At 48.5% G+C, this 27,645-nt stretch overlaps 1 protein-coding gene across 4 annotated transcripts in view; it reads left to right on the top strand.

Moving 5' to 3' along the window:
- slc27a1a (solute carrier family 27 member 1a) overlaps positions 1–27,645 on the top strand; it is a 159,233-nt gene that overhangs the window by 62,273 nt on the left and 69,315 nt on the right. For all 4 annotated transcript variants that reach the window (XM_087983462.1, XM_087983460.1, XM_087983461.1 and 1 more), the window contains exons 5-11: positions 10,664–10,733; positions 11,207–11,298; positions 13,458–13,567; positions 15,433–15,642; positions 17,140–17,266; positions 18,770–18,907; positions 19,820–19,984. In XM_087983462.1, coding sequence (XP_087839588.1) covers positions 10,664–10,733; positions 11,207–11,298; positions 13,458–13,567; positions 15,433–15,642; positions 17,140–17,266; positions 18,770–18,907; positions 19,820–19,984 — 912 coding nt within the window. The remainder of the gene's footprint in view (positions 1–10,663; positions 10,734–11,206; positions 11,299–13,457; positions 13,568–15,432; positions 15,643–17,139; positions 17,267–18,769; positions 18,908–19,819; positions 19,985–27,645) is intronic.

The following is a 27,645-nucleotide window of genomic DNA, read 5'->3' as shown; positions in this document are numbered from 1 at the left end:
CCTGCTGTTACTGATACACCATCCTTTACCTCCTGTACCCTGCTGTTACTGATACACCATCCTTTACCTCCTGTACTCTGCTGTTATCGATACACCATCCTTTACCTCCTGTACCCTGCCGTTATTGATACACCATCCTTTACCTCCTGTACCCTGCTGTTACTGATACACCATCCTTTACCTCCTGTACCCTGCTGTTACTGATACACCATCCTTTACCTCCTGTACTCTGCTGTTATTGATACAGCCTCCTGTACCTCCTGTACCCTGCTGTTATGGATACACCATCCTTTACCTCCTGTACCCTGCTGTTATCGATACACCATCCTTTACCTCCTGTACCCTGCTGTTATCGATACACCATCTTTTACCTCCTGTACCCTGCTGTTATTGATACACCATCCTTTACCTCCTGTACCCTGCTGTTACTGATACACCAACCTTTACCTCCTGTACCCTGCTGTTACTGATACACCATCCTTTACCTCCTGTACCCTGCTGTTACTGATACACCATCCTTTACCTCCTGTACCCTGCTGTTACTGATACACCATCCTTTACCTCCTGTACCCTGCTGTTACTGATACACCATCCTTTACCTCCTGTACCCTGCTGTTACTGATACACCATCCTTTACCCCCTGTACCCTGCTGTTACTGATACACCATCCTTTACCTCTTGTACCCTGCTGTTACTGATACAGCCTCCTTTACCTCCTGTACCCTGCTGTTATCGATACACCATCCTTTACCTCCTGTACCCTGCTGTTACTGATACACCATCCTTTACCTCCTGTACCCTGCTGTTATCGATACACCATCCTTTACCTCCTGTACCCTGTTGTTATTGATACACCATCCTTTACCTCCTGTACCCTGCTGTTACTGATACACCATCCTTTACCTCCTGTACCCTGCTGTTACCGATACACCATCCTTCACCTCCTGTACTCTGCTGTTATTGATACAGCCTCCTGTACCCTGCTGTTATTGATACAGCCTCCTGTACCCTGCTGTTATTGATACAGCCTCCTTTACCTCCTGTACCCTGCTGTTACTGATACACCATCCTTTACCTCCTGTACCGTGCTGTTACTGATACACCATCCTTTACCTCCTGTACCCTGCTGTTACTGATACACCATCCTTTACCTCCTGTACTCTGCTGTTATTGATACACCATCCTTTACCTCCTGTACCCTGCTGTTACTGATACACCATCCTTTACCTCCTGTACCCTGCTGTTATCGATACACCATCTTTTACCTCCTGTACCCTGTTGTTATTGATACACCATCCTTTACCTCCTGTACCCTGCTGTTACTGATACAGCCTCCTTTACCTCCTGTACCCTGCTGTGATCGATACACCATCCTTTACCTCCTGTACCCTGCTGTTACTGATACACCATCCTTTACCTCCTGTACCCTGCTGTTATCGATACACCATCCTTTACCTCCTGTACCCTGTTGTTATTGATACACCATCCTTTACCTCCTGTACCCTGCTGTTACTGATACACCATCCTTTACCTCCTGTACCCTGCTGTTACCGATACACCATCCTTCACCTCCTGTACTCTGCTGTTATTGATACAGCCTCCTGTACCCTGCTGTTATTGATACAGCCTCCTGTACCCTGCTGTTATTGATACAGCCTCCTTTACCTCCTGTACCCTGCTGTTACTGATACACCATCCTTTACCTCCTGTACCCTGCTGTTATCGATACACCATCCTTTACCTCCTGTACCCTGCTGTTACTGATACACCATCCTTTACCTCCTGTACCCTGCTGTTACTGATACACCATCCTTTACCTCCTGTACTCTGCTGTTATCGATACACCATCCTTTACCTCCTGTACCCTGCTGTTATTGATACACCATCCTTTACCTCCTGTACCGTGCTGTTACTGATACACCATCCTTTACCTCCTGTACCCTGCTGTTACTGATACACCATCCTTTACCTCCTGTACTCTGCTGTTATTGATACACCATCCTTTACCTCCTGTACCGTGCTGTTACTGATACACCATCCTTTACCTCCTGTACCCTGCTGTTACTGATACACCATCCTTTACCTCCTGTACCGTGCTGTTACTGATACACCATCCTTTACCTCCTGTACCCTGCTGTTACTGATACACCATCCTTTACCTCCTGTACCCTGCTGTTATTGATACACCATCCTTTACCTCCTGTACCGTGCTGTTACTGATACACCATCCTTTACCTCCTGTACCCTGCTGTTACTGATACACCATCCTTTACCTCCTGTACTCTGCTGTTATTGATACACCATCCTTTACCTCCTGTACCCTGCTGTTACTGATACACCATCCTTTACCTCCTGTACCCTGCTGTTACTGATACACCATCCTTTACCTCCTGTACCCTGCTGTTATCGATACACCATCCTTTACCTCCTGTACTGTGCTGTTATTGATACAGCCTCCTGTACCCTGCTGTTATTGATACAGCCTCCTTTACCTCCTGTACCCTGCTGTTACTGATGCACCATCCTTTACCTCCTGTACCCTGCTGTTATCGATACACCATCCTTTACCTCCTGTACCCTGCTGTTACTGATACACCATCCTTTACCTCCTGTACCCTGCTGTTACTGATACACCATCCTTTACCTCCTGTACTCTGCTGTTATCGATACACCATCCTTTACCTCCTGTACCCTGCTGTTATCGATACACCATCCTTTACCTCCTGTACTCTGCTGTTATTGATACACCATCCTTTACCTCCTGTACCCTGCTGTTGCTGATACACCATCCTTTACCTCCTGTACCCTGCTGTTATCGATACACCATCCTTTACCTCCTGTACTCTACTGTTATCGATACACCATCCTTTACCTCCTGTACCCTGCTGTTACTGATACACCATCCTTTCCCTCCTGTACCCTGCTGTTACTGATAAACCATCCTTTACCTCCTGTACTCTGCTGTTATTGATACACCATCCTTTACCTCCTGTACCCTGCTGTTATTGATACAGCCTCCTTTACCTCCTGTACCCTGCTGTTATCAATACACCATCCTTTACCTCCTGTACCCTGCTGTTATCAATACACCATCCTTTACCTCCTGTACTCTGCTGTTATCAATACAGCCTCCTTTACCTCCTGTACCCTCCTGTTACTGATACAGCCTCCTGTACCCTGCTGTTACCGATACACCATCCTTTACCTCCTGTACCATGCTGTTACTGATACACCATCCTTTACCTTCTGTACCCTGCTGTTATCGATACACCATCCTTTACCTTCTGTACCCTGCTGTTATTGATACACCATCCTTCACCTCCTGTACTCTGCTGTTATTGATACAGCCTCCTGTACCCTGCTGTTATTGATACAGCCTCCTTTACCTCCTGTACCCTGCTGTTACTGATACACCATCCTTTACCTCCTGTACCCTGCTGTTACTGATACACCATCTTTTACCTCCTGTACCCTGCTGTTATCGATACACCATCCTTTACCTCCTGTACCCTGCTGTTACTGATACGCCATTCTTTACCTCCTGTACCCTGCTGTTATCGATACACCATCCTTTACCTCCTGTACCCTGCTGTTACTGATACACCATCCTTCACCTCCTGTACACTGCTGTTATCGATACACCATCCTTTACCTCCTGTACCCTGGTGTTATCGATACACCATCCTTTACCTCCTGTACCCTGCTGTTATCGATACACCATCCTTTACCTCCTGTACTCTGCTGTTATCGATACACCATCCTTTACCTCCTGTACTCTGCTGTTATTGATACACCATCCTTTACCTCCTGTACCCTGCTGTTATCGATACACCATCCTTTACCTCCTGTACTCTGCTGTTGTTGATACACCATCCTTTACCTCCTGTACTCTGCTGTTACTGATACACCATCCTTTACCTCCTGATCCTGCTGTTACTGATACACAATCCTTTACCTATTGTACCCTGCTGTTACTGATACACCATCCTTTACCTCCTGTACTCTGCTGTTGTTGATACACCATCCTTTACCTCCTGTACTCTGCTGTTGTTGATACACCATCCTTTACCTCCTGTACCCTGCTGTTACTGATACACCATCCTTTACCTCCTGTACCCTGCTGTTATCGATACACCATCCTTTACCTCCTGTACCCTGCTGTTACTGATACGCCATTCTTTACCTCCTGTACCCTGCTGTTATCGATACACCATCCTTTACCTCCTGTACCCTGCTGTTACTGATACACCATCCTTCACCTCCTGTACACTGCTGTTATCGATACACCATCCTTTACCTCCTGTACCCTGCTGTTATCGATACACCATCCTTTACCTCCTGTACCCTGCTGTTATTGATACACCATCCTTTACCTCCTGTACCCTGCTGTTATCGATACACCATCCTTTACCTCCTGTACTCTGCTGTTATCGATACACCATCCTTTACCTCCTGTACTCTGCTGTTATTGATACACCATCCTTTACCTCCTGTACCCTGCTGTTATCGATACACCATCCTTTACCTCCTGTACTCTGCTGTTGTTGATACACCATCCTTTACCTCCTGTACTCTGCTGTTACTGATACACCATCCTTTACCTCCTGTACCCTGCTGTTACTGATACACCATCCTTTACCTATTGTACCCTGCTGTTACTGATACACCATCCTTTACCTCCTGTACTCTGCTGTTATCGATACACCATCCTTTACCTCCTGTACCCTGCTGTTACTGATACACCATCCTTTACCTCCTGTACTCTGCTGTTATCGATACACCATCCTTTACCTCCTGTACCCTGCTGTTATCGATACACCATCCTTTACCTCCTGTACCCTGCTGTTACTGATACACCATCCTTTACCTCCTGTACTCTGCTGTTATCGATACACCATCCTTTACCTCCTGTACCCTGCCGTTATTGATACACCATCCTTTACCTCCTGTACCCTGCTGTTACTGATACACCATCCTTTACCTCCTGTACCCTGCTGTTATTGATACACCATCCTTTACCTCCTGTACCCTGCTGTTACTGATACACCATCCTTTACCTCCTGTACCCTGCTGTTACTGATACACCATCCTTTACCTCCTGTACTCTGCTGTTGTTGATACAGCCTCCTGTACCTCCTGTACCCTGCTGTTATGGATACACCATCCTTTACCTCCTGTACCCTGCTGTTATCGATACACCATCCTTTACCTCCTGTACCCTGCTGTTATCGATACACCAACCTTTACCTCCTGTACCCTGCTGTTACTGATACACCATCCTTTACCTCATGTACCCTGCTGTTATCGATACACCATCCTTTACCTCCTGTACACTGCTGTTATCGATACACCATCCTTTACCTCCTGTACTCTGCTGTTATCAATACAGCCTCCTTTACCTCCTGTACCCTCCTGTTACTGATACAGCCTCCTGTACCCTGCTGTTACTGATAAACCATCCTTTACCTCCTGTACCCTGCTGTTATTGATACAGCCTCCTTTACCTCCTGTACCCTGTTGTTATCGATACAGCCTCCTTTACCTCCTGTACCCTGCTGTTACTGATACACCATCCTTTACCTCCTGTACCCTGCTGTTACTGATACACCATCCTTTACCTCCTGTACCCTGCTGTTACTGATACACCATCCTTTACCTCCTGTACCCTGCTGTTACTGATACACCATCCTTTACCTCCTGTACCCTGCTGTTACTGATACACCATCCTTTACCTCCTGTACTCTGCTGTTATTGATACAGCCTCCTGTACCCTGCTGTTATCGATACAGCATCCTTTACCTCCTGTACCCTGCTGTTATCGATACACCATCCTTTACCTCCTGTACCCTCCTGTTACTGATACAGCCTCCTGTACCCTGCTGTTACTGATACACCATCCTTTACCTCCTGTACCCTGCTGTTATTGATACAGCCTCCTTTACCTCCTGTACCCTGCTGTTATCAATACACCATCCTTTACCTCCTGTACCCTGCTGTTATCAATACACCATCCTTTATCTCCTGTACTCTGCTGTTAGCAATACTGCCTCCTTTACCTCCTGTACCCTCCTGTTACTGATACAGCCTCCTGTACCCTGCTGTTACCGATACACCATGCTTTACCTCCTGTACCATGCTGTTACTGATACACCATCCTTTACCTCCTGTACCCTGCTGTTATCGATACACCATCCTTTACCTTCTGTACCCTGCTGTTATTGATACAGCCTCCTTTACCTCCTGTACCCTGCTGTTATCGATACAGCCTCCTTTACCTCCTGTACCCTGCTGTTACTGATACACCATCCTTTACCTCCTGTACCCTGCTGTTACTGATACACCATCCTTTACCTCCTGTACCCTGCTGTTACTGATACACCATCCTTTACCTCCTGTACCCTGCTGTTACTGATACACCATCCTTTACCTCCTGTACCCTGCTGTTATTGATACACCATCCTTTACCTCCTGTACCCTGTTGTTATTGATACACCATCCTTTACCTCCTGTACCCTGCTGTTATCGATGCACCATCCTTTACCTCCTGTACCCTGCTGTTACTGATACACCATCCTTTACCTCCTGTACCCTGCTGTTACTGATACACCATCCTTTACCTCCTGTACCCTGCTGTTACTGATACACCATCCTTTACCTCCTGTACCCTGCTGTTATCGATGCACCATCCTTTACCTCCTGTACCCTGCTGTTACTGATACACCATCCTTTACCTCCTGTACCCTGCTGTTACTGATACACCATCCTTTACCTCCTGTACCCTGCTGTTACTGATACACCATCCTTTACCTCCTGTACCCTGCTGTTATCGATGCACCATCCTTTACCTCCTGTACCCTGCTGTTATCGATACACCATCCTTTACCTCCTGTACCCTCCTGTTACTGATACAGCCTCCTGTACCCTGCTGTTACTGATACACCATCCTTTACCTCCTGTACCCTGCTGTTATTGATACAGCCTCCTTTACCTCCTGTACCCTGCTGTTATCAATACACCATCCTTTACCTCCTGTACCCTGCTGTTATCAATACACCATCCTTTATCTCCTGTACTCTGCTGTTAGCAATACTGCCTCCTTTACCTCCTGTACCCTCCTGTTACTGATACAGCCTCCTGTACCCTGCTGTTACCGATACACCATGCTTTACCTCCTGTACCATGCTGTTACTGATACACCATCCTTTACCTCCTGTACCCTGCTGTTATCGATACACCATCCTTTACCTCCTGTACCCTGCTGTTATTGATACAGCCTCCTTTACCTCCTGTACCCTGCTGTTATCGATACAGCCTCCTTTACCTCCTGTACCCTGCTGTTACTGATACACCATCCTTTACCTCCTGTACCCTGCTGTTACTGATACACCATCCTTTACCTCCTGTACCCTGCTGTTACTGATACACCATCCTTTACCTCCTGTACCCTGCTGTTACTGATACACCATCCTTTACCTCCTGTACCCTGCTGTTACTGATACACCATCCTTTACCTCCTGTACCCTGCTGTTACTGATACACCATCCTTTACCTCCTGTACCCTGCTGTTATCGATGCACCATCCTTTACCTCCTGTACCCTGCTGTTACTGATACACCATCCTTTACCTCCTGTACCCTGCTGTTACTGATACACCATCCTTTACCTCCTGTACCCTGCTGTTACTGATACACCATCCTTTACCTCCTGTACCCTGCTGTTATCGATGCACCATCCTTTACCTCCTGTACCCTGCTGTTATCGATACACCATCCTTTACGTATTGTACCCTGCTGTTATCGATACACCATCCTTTACCTCCTGTACCCTGCTGTTACTGATACACCATCCTTTACCTCCTGTACCCTGCTGTTACTGATACACCATCCTTTACCTCCTGTACCCTGCTGTTACTGATACACCATCCTTTACCTCCTGTACCCTGCTGTTATTGATACACCATCCTTTACGTATTGTACCCTGCTGTTACTGATACGCCATCCTTTACCTCCTGTACCCTGCTGTTATCGATACACCATCCTTTACCTCCTGTACACTGCTGTTATCGATACACCATCCTTTACCTCCTGTACTCTGCTGTTATTGATACAGCCTCCTGTACCCTGCTGTTATCGATACAGCATCCTTCACCTCCTGTACACTGCTGTTATCGATACACTATCGTTTACCTATTGTACCCTGCTGTTACTGATACACCATCCTTTACCTCCTGTACACTGCTGTTATCGATACACCATCCTATACCTCCTGTACCCTGCTGTTATCGATACAGCCTCCTTTACCTCCTGTACCCTGCTGTTATTGTAACACCATCCTTTACGTATTGTACCCTGCTGTTATCGATACACCATCCTTTACCTCCTGTACTCTGCTGTTATCGATACAGCCTCCTTTACCTCCTGTACCCTGCTGTTATCGATACACCATCCTTTACCTCCTGTACCCTGCTGTTACTGTTACACCATCCTTTACCTCCTGTACTCTGCTGTTATCGATACAGCCTCCTCTACCTCCTGTACCCTGCTGTTATCGATACAGCCTCCTTTACCTCTTGTACCCTGCTGTTACTGATACACCATCCTTTACCTCCTGTACCCTGCTGTTATCGATACACCATCCTTTACCTCCTGTACCCTGCTGTTATCGATACAGCCTCCTTTACCTCTTGTACCCTGCTGTTACTGATACACCATCCTTTACCTCCTGTACCCTGCTGTTATCGATACACCATCCTTTACATCCTGTACCCTGCTGTTATCAATACACCATCCTTTACCTCCTGGACCCTGCTGTTATGAATACACCATCCTTTATCTCCTGTACTCTGCTGTTACTGATACAGCCTCCTTTGCCTCCTACACCCTGCTGTTACTGATACACCATCCTTTACCTCCTCTACCCTGCTGTTACTGATACACCATCCTTTACCTCCTGTACCCTGCTGTTACTGATACACCATCCTTTCCCTCCTGCACCCTGCTGTTATTGATACACCATCCTTTACCTCCTGTACCCTGCTGTTACTGATACACCATCCTTTCCCTCCTGTACCCTGCTGTTATCGATACACCATCCTTTACCTCCTGTACCCTGCTGTTATCGATACACCATCCTTTACCTCCTGTACCCTGCTGTTACTGATACACCATCCTTTACCTCCTGTACCCTGCTGTTACTGATACACCATCCTTTCCCTCCTGTACCCTGCTGTTACTGATACACCATCCTTTACCTCCTGTACCCTGCTGTTATTGATACACCATCCTTTACCTCCTGTACCCTGCTGTTACTGATACACCATCCTTTCCCTCCTGTACCCTGCTGTTATCGATACACCATCCTTTACCTCCTGTACCCTGCTGTTATCGATACACCATCCTTTACCTCCTGTACCCTGCTGTTACTGATACACCATCCTTTACCTCCTGTACCCTGCTGTTACTGATACACCATCCTTTACCTCCTGTACCCTGCTGTTATTGATACAGCCTCCTTTACCTCCTGTACCCTGCTGTTATTGATACAGCCTCCTTTACCTCCTGTACCCTGCTGTTACTGATACACCATCCTTTACCTCCTGTACCCTGCTGTTACAGATACACCATCCTTTACCTCCTGTACCCTGCTGTTATTGATACACCATCCTTTACCTCCTGTACCCTGCTGTTATCGATACACCATCCTTAACCTCCTGTACCCTGCTGTTATCGGTACACCATCCTTTACCTATTGTACCCTGCTGTTACTGATACACCATCCTTTACCTCCTGTACCCTGCTGTTATCGATACACCATCCTTTACCTCCTGTACCCTGCTGTTACTGATACACCATCCTTTACCTCCTGTACCCTGCTGTTATCGATACACCATCCTTTTCCTCCTGTACCCTGCTGTTATTGATACAGCCTCCTTTATCTCTTGTACCCTGCTGTTACTGATACACCATCGTTTACCTCCTGTACCCTGCTGTTATCGATACAGCCTCCTTTACCTCTTGTACACTGCTGTTACTGATACACCATCCTTTACCTGCTGTACCCTGCTGTTACTGATACACCATCCTTTACCTCCTGTACTCTGCTGTTATTGATACAGCCTCCTTCACCTCCTGTACCCTGCTGTTATTGGTACAGCCTCCTTCACCTCCTGTACCCTGCTGTTATCGATACATCATCCTTTACCTGCTGTACCCTGCTGTTACTGATACACCATCCTTTACCTCCTGTACCCTGCTGTTATTGTTACACCATCCTTTACCTCCTGTACCCTGCTGTTAATTCTGAAGGTAAGAGATAATCAAATGCAGCATTTAATTATATAAACAGTGAAAACCGTTAGCGTTTTATAGTTATGGAAATCGTAGATGTTTGGGCCAATGTTCACTGATTGCTCAGTGTTTTTTGACCTTGTACCGTTGTTGGAGTGGTTAGCCAGTGCAGCTCAATCTCTCTGTATTTCTCTATATAACAGTTAAGAGCTGGGACGTATGAGATAAGGGGCAATTATGTTTCTTGTGTTAATCATTCCTTTGTGGGGTCTGTGCTTGACATATAGCTGGAATTGTGTGACAATTGGAAGATGAGAAGCACGTTGCTGTATAAACATGCTGCACCTGATTTCCCTCTCTCCCTGTCCTCTTTACAGATCGTCTTTTTTACATCTACACGTCTGGCACCACGGGTATGCCGAAAGCGGCCATTGTAGTCCACAGCAGGTATGTGCTGAGACTGAGCAGCACAGCAGAGAGCAGTGGCTGTTTCAGCTCTGACAGTTCAGACTTGACCCTGGCAATGTTGACAGATTAACAAGAGGGGCGATAGCAAAAGTATTTTTTGGTGGATTACGATCCGAATAGGATGCTTGAGAAACAAAGTCAGCAGCAACTGTGGGTGGGGTGTGGGGGAGGGGGAGTGAGATTTGACAGCTCTTTCAGAAGTGACAAAACGGCCCTTTTTTTGTGCTCTATCATTTGGTGCATCTCAACAATGGGAAAGTCGTTATTCACCAAGACGTTAAGTTGAATCTTTGTCTCGGGTTTTAGCACCCAGCAACACGAAGGATGACCCAATGCAGCAGAGCTTGGATGGGGATTTCTCACCTCAGTTAGTTGACCTGCTTGCTCTGTAAGATACAAAGCCCTGCTTTTTCCCCTCCATCCTACTCATCAGCGGGTGTGCTTGCTTGTAGGTACTACAGGATGGCTGTGTTTGCTTATTATGGATTCCGAATGAAGCATGATGACATTATTTATGACTGTCTGCCCCTGTATCATTCAGCAGGTAAGAAGTCATGATATCATTCCTGCTTATCAGAGTGCTGACCATTTGGTGGTATTCATGTGATAGTTATGGTATGAGGTGGCGCAGCAAATACCTGGTCATCCTGGATGAGTTGGATCAATGGATCTGCTTCCATGCTGTACAGCTCGATGACTCGACGTGCATGCCCCAGTCCACCATTCTTTTGGTGTCTGGACATCATTGCCTTCCATCTCCCTATTCCCACATCAGATTCTCAGCTTGACTGACCCAAGTGGAAGGTTCCGCTCTGAGAAAGTCACTCTAACGATAGGAGAACACGTTCTATTTGTTATTGTTAAGATAAAAATAAAGAACTGCAGATGCTGGAAATCGGAAACAAAAACAGAATTTGCTGGAGAAACTCTGCAGGTCTGGTAGCATCTGTGGAAAGAGAAACAACATTCACATTTCGAGTCCGGTGACCCGGTTCTGATGAAGGGTCGCTCGACCCGAACAGTAACTCTGCTTTCCCTGCACAGATGCTGCCAGACCTGCTGAGTTTCTCCAGCAATTTCTGTCTTTGTTCCTTTTCTTCATTCTTGCTTCGCATCCATACAGTTTCTCACTTGTTGAGAGTGTGTTGCTGGCAAAGCACAGCAGGTCAGGCAGCATCCGAGGAGCAGGAGATCAGACCAGACCCCTTCATCAGGAAAGGGTTCTGGCCCGAGATGTCGATTCTCCTGCTCCTCAGATGCTGCTTGACCTGCTGTGCTTTTCCAGCAGCACACTCTCAACTCTGATCTCCAACGTCTGCAGACCTCAGTGTCTCCCAGTTTCTCACTTGTGTCAGGTTGCAGTGGATTGAGCTCAGTTTAACATCTCATCGAACGGATGGTACCTCCAACACTGCGTCATTCCTTCAGCACTGGACTGGAGCGCTGCCTACATTATCACTCGTGTCTCTGGTTTGGGGTTCAAGCTCAGGCTGGGCTGGAAGCTCATGTTACTGAGTGATGTGGGAGAGTAATGAATGGAAATGGTGAACAGTCTCCTATGCATTAAATTGTTCCGTGTTTCTTCTGAAATATCCCAGCTAGTAGGACAGACCAGAAGAATCTCTTGGATTCTGCCTTGCTTTATTTCAGAATTCTCGCATATTATTTAGCTTTTGCATAATCATTTCAATCTTGGAGGGGTTTGAAGTAAATTCGCCAAGTATATAGCTGGGTGCTGTTCATTACAGTGAAATGCTTAACTCCCCCAAATTACAGCTTTGTCTCCCTGGAGTCTCCCTCCTTCCAATGTGAAATATTATCACACGAGAGATCCCTCACAATCCATTAAACGTTGCAACAAGGGTAGGTGCTACGTTGCAGCTAATAAAGTTTTCAGTCCGTGAACTCTTTCCTCATCTGTTTATGCCTTGAGTGTAATTACACCTCACATGCTCGGAATTCCTTGCATTTTGGGAGTAGACATGTCTCTGAATCTGTAAACTGAAATAAAAGCAGAAGGCGGTGCACTCTTAAACTCTGTTCATCCAGAATCTGGGCGTCTGTGCAATTGTCTTGCAATGCCTATTTTTAATTAAAATTGTTATGAGGCAGAGGCATACTTAAAAAGCCAGCATGAAAATAATTTACTTACAGTTACAACCAACTGGAATGGATAGCAAAACATGGGGCCTATATGAATGAACAATAGCTTTCATTGACAAAGCATCTTTAATGTAGTTAAAATGTCCCAGACACGTCACTGGAGCATTCTCAAACACCAAGCCCTGTGTGTTGTAACAACAGCTGCCCAAAATAGAGGTCAGAGAGGATGTTAAGGAAAGGTGAGGTGGAGAAGTTTGTGGGGGAAATTCCACAGCATTTAGGAGCTTGGAAACTGAGGGGGACCACTAATATTGAATCAACGGGGAGACCATAATCTGAGGAGTGCGGGTCCGCGGAGGGTTGTAAGGCTGGCTGAGTGTGGGGTCACACAAGTGAGGGGTTATGGTTTCAGGGATAAGAACTATTGACAATATAAAAGAAAAAAACTTGCTCATTGGACGACTTATCAAACAAGCATGTTGTGCCTTGGAGATTACACTCACTCGTGATCCGCAGGCTTCCCTGTGTCAACCTGTTACTGAGTTTTCAGTGCAAGCGAGAGTGTGTTTTTGAAAGGATGTGTCCCCATTCTGTCAACAGGCAACATAGTTGGTGTGGGACAGTGCGTCCTGCACGGCCTGACTGTTGTGATCAAAAAGAAATTCTCGGCGAGTCGATTCTGGGATGACTGCGTGAAGTACAACTGCACTGTGAGTGTTTACAAGCCTCTCTCTGTGCTGTGCACACTTGGGGTTTCTGTTCGCTTCCAGCTCAGCACCCACATCTCCCCCTCACCCACATTGGCCTGGCTGCCTGCCCGTTTGCACTGAAAGTGCTCAGGAACAGGATTGTGTGAGAAAAAATACAGCCCGCAGTAGGCCATTCAGGCCTTCAAGCCTATGACCATTGAATAAGGTGGAGGATGCTCTATTTCCTTTCCATTCCACTCCACTTTACTTGCCCAATCCCCATGTTTCTTGACTCCGTTAATGCTTACAAAATGTCAGACTTGAATATCTCACAATGGCAGAAGTGTTGCAATATAGAAGGAGGCCGTTCAACCCATTGCGTCTGCGCTGGCTCTCTGAATGAACACCTCATCTAGAGCTATTCTCCCACCTTCTCCCCATAATCCTCCTTGTTCCTTTCAAATGACCATTTGAGGTTTTCCAAAGAAAATTAATTGTACCTGCCTGCACACCACTCACAGGCGGTTCATTCCAGACCACAGCTACTTAGTCGTAGAGTTATAGAGGCGGATAGCACAAAAACAAATCCTTCGAGCCAACTCATCCGTGCCAACCAGATATCCTAAATTTATCTAGTCTGATTTGCCAGTATTTGGCCCATATTCCTCTAAACTCTTCCTGTTCATGTCCCCATCCAGATGTTGTAATTGTATCAGCCTCCACCACTTCCTCTGGCAGCTCTTTCCACACACACACCACTCTCTACGTGAAAAAGTTGCCCTTCAGTTCTCTTTTTAAATCTTTCTCCTCTCACCTTATATTTGCGTCCTCTAGTTTTAGATTCCTCCCACCTTGGAGAAAAGACCTTGTCCATTTACGCTATCCATGCCCCTCATGATTTTATAAACTTCTATAACGTCACCCCTCAGCCTCCAATGCTCCAGGGAAAACAGCCCCAGCCTGTTCAGCCTCTCCCTGTAGCTCAAACCCTCCAACCCTGGCAACATCCTTGGAAATCTTTTCTGAACCCTTTGAAGTTTCACAACAACTTCCCTACAACAGAGAGACCAGAATTGCATGCAGTATTCCTAAAGTGTTTTAACCAATGTCCTGTATAGCTGCAATCTGACATCCCAACTCCTGTACTCAAAGCACTGAACAATAGAGGCAAGCACACAAACACTTTCTTCACTGTCCTGTCCTACTTTCAAGGAGCTATGAACCTGCACTCCAAGGTGTTTTTGTTCAGCAACATTCCCCAGGACCTTACCATTAAATGTATACAGCCTGCCCTGATTTGCCTTTCCAAAATGCAGCACCCCACATTTGTCTAAATTAAAGTCCACCTGCCAGTTCTCGGTCCATTGGCCCATCTGATCAAGGTCCCGTTGTATACTGTCCACTAAAGCTCCAATGTAAGTGTCGTCTGCAAATTTACTAACTATACCTCCTATGTTCACATCCAAATCATTTATATAAATGACAAAATACTACTGGTTACAGGGCTCCAGTGTGAAAACCCCTGTCCACCACCACCCTCTGTCTCCTGCCTTCAAGCCAATGTTGTATCCAAATGGCTCGTTCTCCCTGTATTCCATGTGATGTAACCTTGTTAACCAGTCTACCATAAATAAGCTTGTCCAACGCCTCCCTAAGACCATATAGAGATGTCCACCACTCTGCCCACATCAATCCTCTTTGTTACCTCTCCAAACAAATCAATCAAATTTGAGAGATGACTTCCCACCCACAAAGCCCCATGTTGACTATCCCTAATCAGTCCTTGCTTTTCCAAATGCATGTAAATGTTATCTGTCAGAATCCCCTCCAACAACCTGCACACCACTTCTCTGCTTGGATGTTAATATGCGACCGTTGCTCTTCAGATCGTCCAGTACATTGGCGAGATTTGCCGGTATCTCCTCAACCAACCGGTCCGCCTGGCTGAAAGCCAGCACCACATCCGTATGGCGATTGGTAACGGCCTGAGACCCTCGGTCTGGGAGTCCTTCACCAGTCGCTTCCGCATCAAGCAGATGGCAGAGTTCTATGGGGCAACTGAGTGCAACTGTGCCATCGCCAACCTGGACGGCAAGGTGGGTACTCACTCTGGAACTAACCCAGTCTCCCCAATGGGATGTTTATTTTGGGGGTCGGCAGTGAATGAGAGAATGGGCATTAGGAATGACTTGAGAAGAAAGATTCCACTGACCATTTTGGGATAGGGATTGCCATTGCAATTAAGGATTCCTAAAGAAGGGCTCCTGCCTGAAACGTCGATTCTCCTGCTCCTCGGATGCTGCCTGACCCTGCTGTGCTTTTCCAGCACCACACTCTCGACTCTGCCCTCCAGCATCTGCAGTCCTCATTTTTCCATTTGATAAGGTTCCCCATGGTAGGCTCATTTAGAAGGTCAGGAGGAATGGGATACAGGGGAACTTAGCTGTCTGGATACAGAATTGGCTGGCCAACAGAAGACAGCGAGTGGTAGTAGAAGGAAAATATTCTGTCTGGAAGTCAGTGGTGAGTGATGTTCCACAGGGCTCTGTCCTTGGGCCTCTACTGTTTGTAATTTTATTAATGACTTGGATGAGGGGATTGGACGATGGGTCAGCAAGTTTGCAGACGACACAAAGGTTGGAGGTGTCGGTGACCGTATAGAGGGCTGTTGTAGGCTGCAGCAGGACATTGACAGGATGCAGAGATGGGCTGAGAGGTGGCAGATGGAGTTCAACCTGGATAAATGCAAGGTGATGCATTAAGTACAGGATTCAGGATAGGATTCTTGGCAGTGTGGAGGAACAGAGGGATCTTGGTGTGCAGGTACATAGATCCCTTAAAATAGCCACCCAAGTGGACAGGTTTGTAAAGAAAGCATATGGTGTTTTGGCTTTCATTAACAGGAGGTTGAGTTTAAGAGCTGTGAGATCTTGTTGGAGCTTTATAAAACTTTGGTTAGACCGCACTTGGAATACCGCGTCCAGTTCTGGTCGCCCTATTATAGGAAAGATGTGGATGCTTTGGAGAGGGTTCAGAAGAGGTTTACCAGGATGCTGCCTGGACTGGAGGGCTTATCTTATGAAGAGAGGTTGACTGAGCTCGGACTTTTTTCATTGGAGAAAAGGAGGAGGAGAGGGGACCTAATTGAGGTATACAAGATAGTGAGAGGCATAGATAGAGTCGATAGCCAGAGACTATTTCCCAGGGCAAAAATGGCTAACACGAGGGGTCATAATTTTAAGCTGGTTGGAGGAAAGTATAGAGGGGATATCAGAGGCGGGTTCTTTACACAGAGAGTTGTGAGAGCATGGAATGCGTTGCCAGCAGCAGTTGTGGAGGCAGGGTCATTGGGGACATTTAAGAGACTGCTGGACATACATATGGTCACAGATATTTGAGGGTGTATACATGAGGATCAATGGTCAGCACAACATCGTGGGCTGAAGGGCCTGTTCTGTGCTGTACTGTTCTATGTTCTATGTAATTAAGGTATCAGTTTGGCCACATATGCTCCTAAGATGCACACTTAGCTCTCTTATTTATGTTAGTTATTCAATACAGAATCACTGTTCTTCTTCTGTTTTTTTCTACAGGTAGGCGCCTGTGGGTTTAACAGCCGCATCTTGCCCCAGGTCTATCCTATCCGTCTGCTGAAGGTTAATGAAGATACTCTCGAGCTTATCCGAGGTCCCAATGGGCTGTGTATCCCCTGCAAACCAGGTAATCATCAGGATTTGCAGTTGCCAAAGAGCTAATCCATCCCAGATGGATTTTCTAGATGAGTCTGTGCTGGTGTTTCCAGGTCATTAGCCACCAGTGCCCCCAACCCAGCCCCATTCACTGCAAAAGCAGCACACAGGTCGGCCCTGCAGCTTTCATGGAAACTAACTCAGCTTGCCCGACCTCACACTTCTGGGAATTCTGAGGGCCAGAACAGAGTGGGAGCGCTTTCCATTTCTGAGATGAACTCAAAACAGGGACTCAACTGTTAGAAAGACTAGCGCGATGTACCTGCTGTACTGATTGGAATGATGTTCCCTGATTGCGGCTGTTACCTGAGTCCAATCGGGGAGCCCTGGCTGACAGATATAAACAGGAGGGCCAGGGGTACTGCTCACTCTCGGTGCCAGCTCTGAGCGAGCTGGGTCAGTGTCACGCACTTTGAGCCTGTAAATAATGGGTGACTTGGTGATGGGATACTGGCCTTTGTGGAGGTATTTCACCTGCTATTGTGTGAAGTTGTCACCATCTAGTGGCGTTGAGCAGAATTGTGCCTGATGTTTATTACATTATGAAGGCACTTAATTGGAAGTGTTTGTAAGTAAACCAATCCCACATCGCTCTGTTGCAAATGCCAGGCTTCTTGTATTTTTTGGCCCCCTCCCAACCTCCTTGCAGGCTTTCACTGCTTAGATCGATACGTAAGGCACGTGTAAAGAAGCCGTGGTGTTTTGCTATCAGTGCGGTGGTTTTCTGCAATCGGAAGTGTTTGTCTCCTGTTTGTATCCCAGATATCATTGTTGCAGCCAACCTTCCCCTGAAACTAGGACACAATGTTCTTGTTTCACCTTCTTCAGTCTGCGTCAGGAATTATAGAATACTGACAGGTGCAACGAGAGAAAGAGATCTTGAAAGAATCTGACTAGATTTCCAAAAGTGTTTTTTTTCTAATTTATTCAGAGCGTTGCTGGCTGGGCCAGCATTCATTGGCTCTCCTTAATTTCCCTTAAGAGGACAGTGCCTTTATGCAGTCCTTGGGGTGTGTGGACTGCCATCGAGAGTGTGGTGCTGGAAAAGCACAGCAGGTCAGGCAGCATCCGAGGAGCAAGAGAATCAACATTTCGGGCATAAGCCCTTAATCAGAAATGGGGCTTGTGGGCCGGGGTGCTGAGAGAGATGAAATCTGTGTATGGACAACCACAGAGCTGTTAGGAAGAGGGATCCAGGATTTTGACCCAGTGACAGTAAAGGAACATCAATTATATTCCCAAGTCAGGATGGAGTGCGGCTTGTCAATTGACTGTGGTGCCTTTTGGAACACCTCAAAAGCCCGAAAGGTATGACAGAGGTGCTCAAAAGTCCTTCCTCTCTGTGTGTGAATGCACTTATTCAGTCAGTCTTGGTTCACCAGCTCCCGGCAGTTCCAGCCCATGGGCCTACACTAAGTGGAATCTCCAGTGAATTTCTCCAACCTTTGACCTTTTTCTCCTTCTCTTGAGCCAGGTGAGCCGGGGCAGTTGGTAGGCCGCATTAACCAGCAGGACCCCCTTCGCCGGTTTGATGGCTACGCCAACGAGTCTGCCACAAGCAAAAAGATTGCATACAACGTCTTTAAGAAAGGAGACAGCGCCTACCTGTCAGGTACAAACTGCGGTAAAAATACAACTAATGGCACACAGGGTGAGCGCAGAGGTTTTACATATGTTCTGTCTTGCTACCCGTTTCATCCATAACTCATTGACACATTTGCCTCGGAGTCAGAAAGTCTAAGTTCCATCCTTAAGATGTGAGCACCAAATCCAAACAAACCCCCTGCTACCTTGCTGTAACAGTGCTCTCTTTCAGGTGAGATGTGAAACCAAGGTCTAATTCACCAACCCGCCCACCCTACCTCAAGTGACATGAAAGATCCCGCAGTCCCACTTGGAATGAGTTGGGTGAGGAGTGACCTCCCTGGTGTTCAGGTCAATATTTATCCTGTAACCAACGTTGGTTAAAAGTGATTGTAGTCATTATCTCCTTGTTAGATATGGTAGCTTTTGCTGTGCCCAAATGGTTGGAATGTGTCCCATGAGTGCTTGCAACACTTGACAAAGCCTTCATTGCCTGCTAAATGCCATCCTGCACGAGATTGTTTGTTTCAGTGGGTGGTACTCTCCCCTCTGTCCGAAGCTCATTCATTCGAGGGCATCACAATCGCAGAAGTTACGGTGACGCTCCAATGTGGTATCAATGAAACATTGAACCCTGGCCCTGACTTACCTTCAACTTAATGCCTACTCTCCCAGAGCATTGTTCGAAGCCACCCAAAGGTCCTGGCTTACGGGTTGGTGGGATCTTGCAGTAAGCATTTGCTGACACGACAGTGGCTATGCTCTGTTGCCTGTTAGGTTCCTGTAATCCTGCCCAGGAGTTCTTAAGTTCGTTTTTTGATTTTCCGATCTTGTCTGCTGAGTGACTTGAACGTGAAGCAACGTGTTTCTTGAGTGGGATGTTCTGGCGTAATTCCGGAGTGCCTTGTAATTCTCTCTGTGCGTTGTCTGCGGCTTGCAGGTGACGTGCTGGTTATGGACGAGCTCGGCTACATGTATTTCAAGGACCGGAGCGGCGACACTTTCCGCTGGCGAGGGGAGAATGTCTCAACCACTGAGGTGGAGGGCTGCCTGAGTCAGCTCCTGAACATGACTGATGTGGCAGTGTACGGGGTGGAAGTGCCAGGTAGGCAGCCTCTTCTGATCTCCTCACTTCAACCCTGGGTTCAATACTCCTCAAGCACTGTTGGGCAGAGCGTGGAAACTCTGCCACAGTAGGCCAGGCAACTCCGTATTTCTCTCATAGATTGCAGAAAGGCTGTTTCGAGAACCAAGGGACACGGTCGCTGGATGAGGGGATAGCTATTTGGGATTGAACTGAGGATGAATATCTTCACTCAGAGTGGCGAATCTGGGGAAAGATCAGCTGCAGAAAGTTATTAGCGAGTTTTGAAAAGATTTATACTTCAGGTTGAGGTTCTGGATGTAGGTTTGTTCGCTGAGCTGGAAGGTTCGTTTTCAGACGTTTGGTCACCACTCTAGGTAACATCTTCACTGGGCCTCCGAATGGTGGCATGGCCCGCTTTCTATTTGTGTTTAGGTTTCCTTGGGTTGACGATGTCATTTCCTGTGGTGGTGTCATTTCCTGTCCTTGATTGAGGCAATGTTCAAGGCTGAGATTGTTAAAACATGAAGGGATAGAGGGATAGTGCGGGTAAAAGGGGGAATGAGAAGATCAGACATAATCACATTTGAATACAGAGCAGGCTCAAAGATCTGCTCTTGCTCATACTACTTAGGTTTATCTTAACATGACTTCGCTGTTAATTGGAACCCATCCTTGATGAAGTGCTGCTTGGCTACTTAATCATATTGCTATTGTAGGTGCAACACAATCGTGGTCGGGAGACAGTTCCAGGATTCTGACCCAGCAACACTGAAATAACAGCGATAAATTTACACATCAGGATGAAGAGTGGCTTAGAGGGGAACTTGTAAGTGGGAGTGTTCTATATACCTTAGGCCCTTGTCCTTTTAGATGTCAGATGTTGCAGATTTAGGAAGGTACAGTCAGAAGAGCCTGGGTGTTACTCCAGTGTATCTTGTAGATGGTACACTCTCTTCCTATACATGGTGCCCTCTGTTCCTATCGATGGTGCCCTCTGTTCCTATCGATGGTGCCCTCTGTTCCTATCGATGGTGCCCTCTGTTCCTATAGATGGTGCGCTCTGTTCCTATCGATGGTGCGCTCTGTTCCTATCGATGGTGCGCTCTGTTCCTATCGATGGTGCCGTCTGTCCCTATCTGGTGCCCTCTGTCCCTATCAATGGTGCCCTCTGTTCCTATCGATGGTGCCCTCTGTTCCTATCGATGGTGCTGTCTGTTCCTATCGATGGTGCCCTCTGTCCCTATCAATGGTGCCCTCTGTTCCTATCGATGGTGCCCTCTGTTCCTATCGATGGTGCTGTCTGTTCCTATCGATGGTGCCCTCTGTCCCTATCTGGTGCCCTCTGTCCCTATCGATGGTGCGCTCTGTCCCTATCGATGGTGCGCTCTGTCCCTATCGATGGTGCGCTCTGTTCCTATCGATGGTGCTGTCTGTTCCTATCGATGGTGCCCTCTGTCCCTATCTGGTGCCCTCTGTCCCTATCGATGGTGCCCTCTGCCCCTATCTGGTGCCCCCTGTTCCTATGGATGGTGCCCCCTGTTCCTATGGATGGTGCCCCCTGTTCCTATGGATGGTGCGCTCTGCTTCTATCGATGGTGCCCCCTGTTCTTATCGATGGTGCCCCCTGTTTCTATCAATGGTGCCCTATGTTACTATCGTTGGTGCCCTCTGTTTCTATCGATGGTGCCCTCTGTTACTATCGTTGGTGCCCTCTGTTTCTATCGATGGTGCCCTCTGTTTCTATCGTTGGTGCATTCTGTTCCTATCGATGGTGCCCTCTGTTCCTATTGATGGCGTGCTCTGTTCCAATCGATGGTGCCCCCTGTTCCTATCGATGGTGCCCTCTGTTCCTATCGTTGGTGCCCTCTGTTCCTATCGATGGTGCCCTCTGTTCCAATCGATGGTGCCCTCTGTTACTATCAAAGGTGCCCTCTGTTACTATCGTTGGTGCGCACTGTTACTATCGATGGTGCCCCCGTTCCTATCGATGGTGCCCCCTGTTCCTGTCGATGGTGCCCTCTGTTACTATCGTTGGTGCGCTCTGTTACTATCGATGGTGCCCCCTGTTCCTATCGATGGTGCCCCCGTTCCTATCGATGGTGCCCCCTGTTCCTGTCGATGGTGCCCCCTGTTCCTATCGATGGTACCCTCTGTTACTATGGATGGTGCGCTCTATTACTATCGATGGTGCCCTCTGTTCCTCTCGATGGTGCCCTCTGTTCCTCTCGATGGTGCCCTCTGTTCCTAGGTAATGGCGCCCCCTGTTCCTAGGTAATGGCGCCCCCTGTTCCTAGGTAATGGCGCCCCCTGTTCCTATGGATGGTACCCCCTGTTCCTATGGATGGTACCCCCTGTTCCTATCGACGGTGCGCTCTGTTCCTATCGACGGTGCCCTCTGTTCCTATCGATGGTGCCCTCTGTTCCTATCGATGGTGCCCCCTGTTCCTATCGATGGTGCGCTCTGTTCCTATCGATGGTGCGCTCTGTTCCTATCGATGGTGCGCTCTGTTCCTATCGATGGTGCCCCCTGTTCCTATCGATGGTTCCCCCTGTTCCTATCGATGGTGCCCCTTGTTCCTATAGATGGTGCGCTCTGTTCCTATGGATGGTGCGCTCTGTTCCTATCGATGGTGCCCTCTGTTCCTATCGAACGTGCCGTCTGTCCCTATCGACGGTGCCCTCTGTCCCTATTGACGGTGCCCTCTGTCCCTATTGACGGTGCCCTCTGTCCCTATCGACGGTGCCCTCTGTCCCTATCGACGGTGCCCTCTGTCCCTATCGACGGTGCCCTCTGTTCCTATCGACGGTGCCCTCTGTTCCTATCGACGGTGCCCTCTGTTCCTATCGATGGTGCGCTCTGTTCCTATAGACAGTGCCCCCTGTTCCTATCGATGGTGCCCTCTGTTCCTATCGATGGTGCCCTCTGTTCCTATCGATGACGTGCTCTGTTCCAATCGATGGTGCATTCTGTTCCTATCGATGGTGCCCTCTGTTCCTATCGATGGTGCCCTCTGTTCCTATCGATGGTGCCCTCTGTTCCAATCGATGGTGCATTCTGTTCCTATCGATGGTGCCCTCTGTTACTATCGTTGGTGCCTTCTGTTACTATCGTTGGTGCCCTCTGTTACTATCAAAGGTGCCCTCTGTTACTATCGTTGGTGCCCTCTGTTCCTATCGATGGTGCCCTCTGTTCCAATCGATGGTGCATTCTGTTCCTATCGATGGTGCCCTCTGTTACTATCGTTGGTGCGCTCTGTTACTATCGATGGTGCCCCCTGTTCCTGTCGATGGTGCCCTCTGTTACTATTGTTGGTGCGCTCTGTTACTATCGATGGTGCCCCCTGTTCCTATCGATGGTGCCCCCGTTCCTATCGATGGTGACCCCTGTTCCTGTCGATGGTGCCCCCTGTTCCTATCGATGGTGCCCTCTGTTACTATGGATGGTGCGCTCTATTACTATCGATGGTGCCCTCTGTTCCTCTCGATGGTGCCCCCTGTTCCTCTCGATGGTGCATTCTGTTCCTATGGATGGTGCCCCCTGTTCCTATGGATGGTGCCCCCTGTTCCTATGGATGGTGCCCCCTGTTCCTATCGATGGTGCCCCCTGTTCCTGTCGATGGTGTGCTCTGTTCCTATCGATGGTGCCCTCTGTTACTATGGATGGTGCGCTCTATTACTATCGATGGTGCGCTCTGTTCCTATAGATGGTGCCCCCTGTTCCTGTCGATGGTGCCCTCTGTTCCTCTCGATGGTGCCCCCTGTTCCTCTCGATGGTGCATTCTGTTCCTATGGATGGTGCCCCCTGTTCCTATGGATGGTGCCCCCTGTTCCTAGGTAATGGCGCCCCCTGTTCCTAGGTAATGGCGCCCCCTGTTCCTATGGATGGTGCCCCCTGTTCCTATGGATGGTGCCCCCTGTTCCTATCGATGGTTCCCCCTGTTCCTATCGATGGTTCCCCCTGTTCCTATCGATGGTTCCCCCTGTTCCTATGGATGGTTCCCCCTGTTCCTATGGATGGTGCCCCCTGTTCCTATGGATGGTGCCCCCTGTTCCTATCGATGGTGCCCCCTGTTCCTATCGATGGTGCCCCCTGTTCCTATCGATGGTGCCCTCTGTTCCTATCGATGGTGCCCTCTGTTCCTATCAAGGGTGCCCTATATTCCTTTGGATGGTGCGCTCTGTTACTATCGATGGTGCCCGCTGTTCGTATTGACGGTGCCCTCGGTTCCTATAGATGGTGCCCTCGGTTCCTATAGATGGTGCCCTCGGTTCCTATCAATGGTGCACACTGTTCCTTTAGATGGTGCCCTCTGTTCCTATAGATTGTGCCCTCTGTTCCTATAGATTGTGCCCTCGGTTTCTATCAATGGTGCACACTGTTCCTGTCGATGGTGCCCTCTGTTACTCTCGATGGTGCCCTCTCTTCCTATAAATGATGCCCTCTGTTCCTGTCGATGGTGCCCTCTGTTCCTGTCGATGGTGCCCTCTGTTCCTATCGATGGCGTGTTCTGTTCCAATCGATGGTGCCCTCTGTTCCTATCAATGGTGCCCTCTGTTCCTATCGATGGTGCCCCCCGTTACTATCAGTGGTGCGCTCTGTTCCTTTCGATAGTGCCCCCTGTTCCTATCGATGGTGCCCTCTGTTACTTTCGATGGTGCCCCCTGTTCCTGTCGATGGTGCCCCCTGTTCCTGTCGATGGTGCCCTCTGTTACTATCGATGGTGCCCTCTGTTACTTTCGATGGTGCCCCCTGTTCCTTTCGATGGTGCCCCCTGTTCCTGTCGATGGTGCCCTCTGTTACTATCGATGGTGCCCTCTGTTCCTATCGATAGTGCCCTCTGTTCCTATCGACGGTGCGCTCTGTTCCTATAGATGGTTCCCCCTGTTCCTGTCGATGGTGCCCTCTGTTCCTATAAATGGTGCCCTCTGTTCCTCTCGATGGTGCATTCTGTTCCTATGGATGGTGCCCCCTGTTCCTATGGATGGTGCACTCTGTTCCTATGGATGGTACACTCTGTTCCTATGGATGGTGCCCCCTGTTCCTATGGATGGTGCCCCCTGTTCCTATGGATGGTGCCCCCTGTTCCTATGGATGGTGCCCCCTGTTCCTATCGATGGTGCCCCCTGTTCCTATGGATGGTGCCCCCTGTTCCTATGGATGGTGCCCCCTGTTCCTATCGATGGTGCCCTCTGTTCCTATCGATGGTGCCCACTGTTCTTTTCGATGGTGCCCTCTGTTCCTATCGACGGTGCGCTCTGTTCCTATCGACGGAGCGCTCTGTTCCTATCGACGGTGCCCTCTGTTCCTATCGACGGTGCCCTCTGCTCCAGTTGATGGTACGCTCTGTTCCTGTCGATGGTGCCCTCTGTTCCTATCGATGGTGCCGTCTGTTACTATCGGAGATGCTCTCTTTTAGTATCGAAGGTGCTCTCTGTTACTATCGATGGTGCCCCCTGTTCCTATAGATGGTGCGCTCTGTTCCTATGGATGGTGCGCTCTGTTCCTATGGATGGTGCGCTCTGTTCCTATGGATGGTGCGCTCTGTTCCTATCGATGGTGCGCTCTGTTCCTATCGATGGTGCCCTCTGTTCCTATCGAACGTGCCGTCTGTTCCTATCGATGGTGCCCTCTGTTCCTATCGATGGTGCCCTCTGCTCCAGTTGATGGTACGCTCTGTTCCTGTCGATGGTGCCCTCTGTTCCTATCGATGGTGCCGTCTGTTACTATCGGACATGCTCTCTTTTAGTATCGAAGGTGCTCTCTGTTACTATCGATGGTGCCCCCTGTTCCTATAGATGGTGCGCTCTGTTCCTATGGATGGTGCGCTCTGTTCCTATCGATGGTGCCCTCTGTTCCTATCGAACGTGCCGTCTGTTCCTATCGACGGTGCCCTCTGTTCCTATCGACGGTGCCCTCTGTTCCTATCGATGGTGCCCTCTGCTCCAGTTGATGGTACGCTCTGTTCCTGTCGATGGTGCCCTCTGTTCCTATCGATGGTGCGCTCTGTTCCTATCGATGGTGCCGTCTGTTACTATCGGAGATGCTCTCTTTTAGTATCGAAGGTGCTCTCTGTTACTATCGATGGTGCACTCTGTTCCTGTCGATGGTGCCGCCTGTTCCTATCGATGGTGCGCTCTGTTCCTATCGATGGTGCCCTCTGTTACTGTCGAAGGTGCGCTCTGTTCCGAAAGACGGTGCCCCCTGTTCCTATCGATAGTGCCCTCTGTTCCTATCGATGGTGCCCTCTGTTCCTATTGATGGTGCCCTCTGTTCCTATTGATGGTGCGCTCTGTTCCTATCGATGGTGCCCTCTGTTCCTATCGATGGTGCCCTCTGTTCCCTTCGGTGCCCTCTGTTCCTATCGGAGATGCTCTCTGTTAGTATCAAAGGTGCTCTCTGTTACTATCGATGGTGCACTCTGTTCCTATAAATGGTGCCCTCTGTTCCTATCGATGGTGCCCTCTGTTACTGTCGATTGTGCCCTCTGTTCCTGTCGGTGCCCTCTGTTACTGTCGGTGCCCTCTGTTACTGTCGATGGTGCCCTCTGTTCCTATCGATGGTGCCCTCTGTTCCTATCGATGGTGTCCCCTGTTCCTATCGATGGTGCCCTCTGTTCCTATCGATGGTGCCCTCTGTTCCTATCGATGATGCCCCCTGTTCCTATCGATGGTGCCCTCTGTTCCTATCGATGATGCCCCCTGTTTCTATCGATGGTGCCCTCTGTTACTGTCGATGGTGCCCCCTGTTCCTATCGATGGTGCCCTCTGTTCCTATCGATGAAGCCCCCTGTTTCTATCGATGGTGCCCTCTGTTACTGTCGACGGTGCCCTCTGTTACTGTCGACGGTGCCCTCTGTTCCTATCGTTGGTGCCCCCTGTTTCTATCGATGGTGCCCTCTGTTACTGTCGATGGTGCCCTCTGTTACTGTCGATGGTGCCCTCTGTTGCTGTCGACAGTGCCCTCTGTTCCTATCGTTGGTGCCCCCTGTTTCTATCGATGGTGCCCACTGTCCCTATCGATGGTGCACTCTGTTCCTATCGATGGTGCCCGCTGTTTCTATCGATGGTGCCCGCTGTTTCTATCGATGGTGCCCCCTGTTTCTATCGATGGTGCCCCCTGTTACTATCAATGGCGTGCTCTGTTCCAATCAATGGTGCATTCTGTTCCTATCGATGGTGCCCTCTGTTCCTATCGATGGTGCCCTCTGTTCCTATCGATGGTGCCCTCTGTTCCTATCGATGGTGCCCTCTGCTCCAGTTGATGGTACGCTCTGTTCCTGTCGATGGTGCCCTCTGTTCCTATCGATGGTGCGCTCTGTTCCTATCGATGGTGCCGTCTGTTACTATCGGAGATGCTCTCTTTTAGTATCGAAGGTGCTCTCTGTTACTATCGATGGTGCACTCTGTTCCTGTCGATGGTGCCGCCTGTTCCTATCGATGGTGCGCTCTGTTCCTATCGATGGTGCCCTCTGTTACTGTCGAAGGTGCGCTCTGTTCCTATAGACGGTGCCCCCTGTTCCTATCGATAGTGCCCTCTGTTCCTATCGATGGTGCCCTCTGTTCCTATTGATGGTGCGCTCTGTTCCTATCGATGGTGCCCTCTGTTCCTATCGATGGTGCATTCTGTTCCTATCGATGGTGCATTCTGTTCCTATCGATGGTGCCCTCTGTTCCTATCG

This window comes from Chiloscyllium plagiosum, unplaced genomic scaffold (genome assembly GCF_037043375.1).
Source record: "Chiloscyllium plagiosum isolate Xiang-an unplaced genomic scaffold, Cpla_swu_hap1 HiC_scaffold_45, whole genome shotgun sequence".
Taxonomy (NCBI): domain Eukaryota; kingdom Metazoa; phylum Chordata; class Chondrichthyes; order Orectolobiformes; family Hemiscylliidae; genus Chiloscyllium; species Chiloscyllium plagiosum.
The sequence above is the reverse complement of the archived record's forward strand: the minus strand, read 5'-3'. Positions and strand labels throughout refer to the sequence as shown.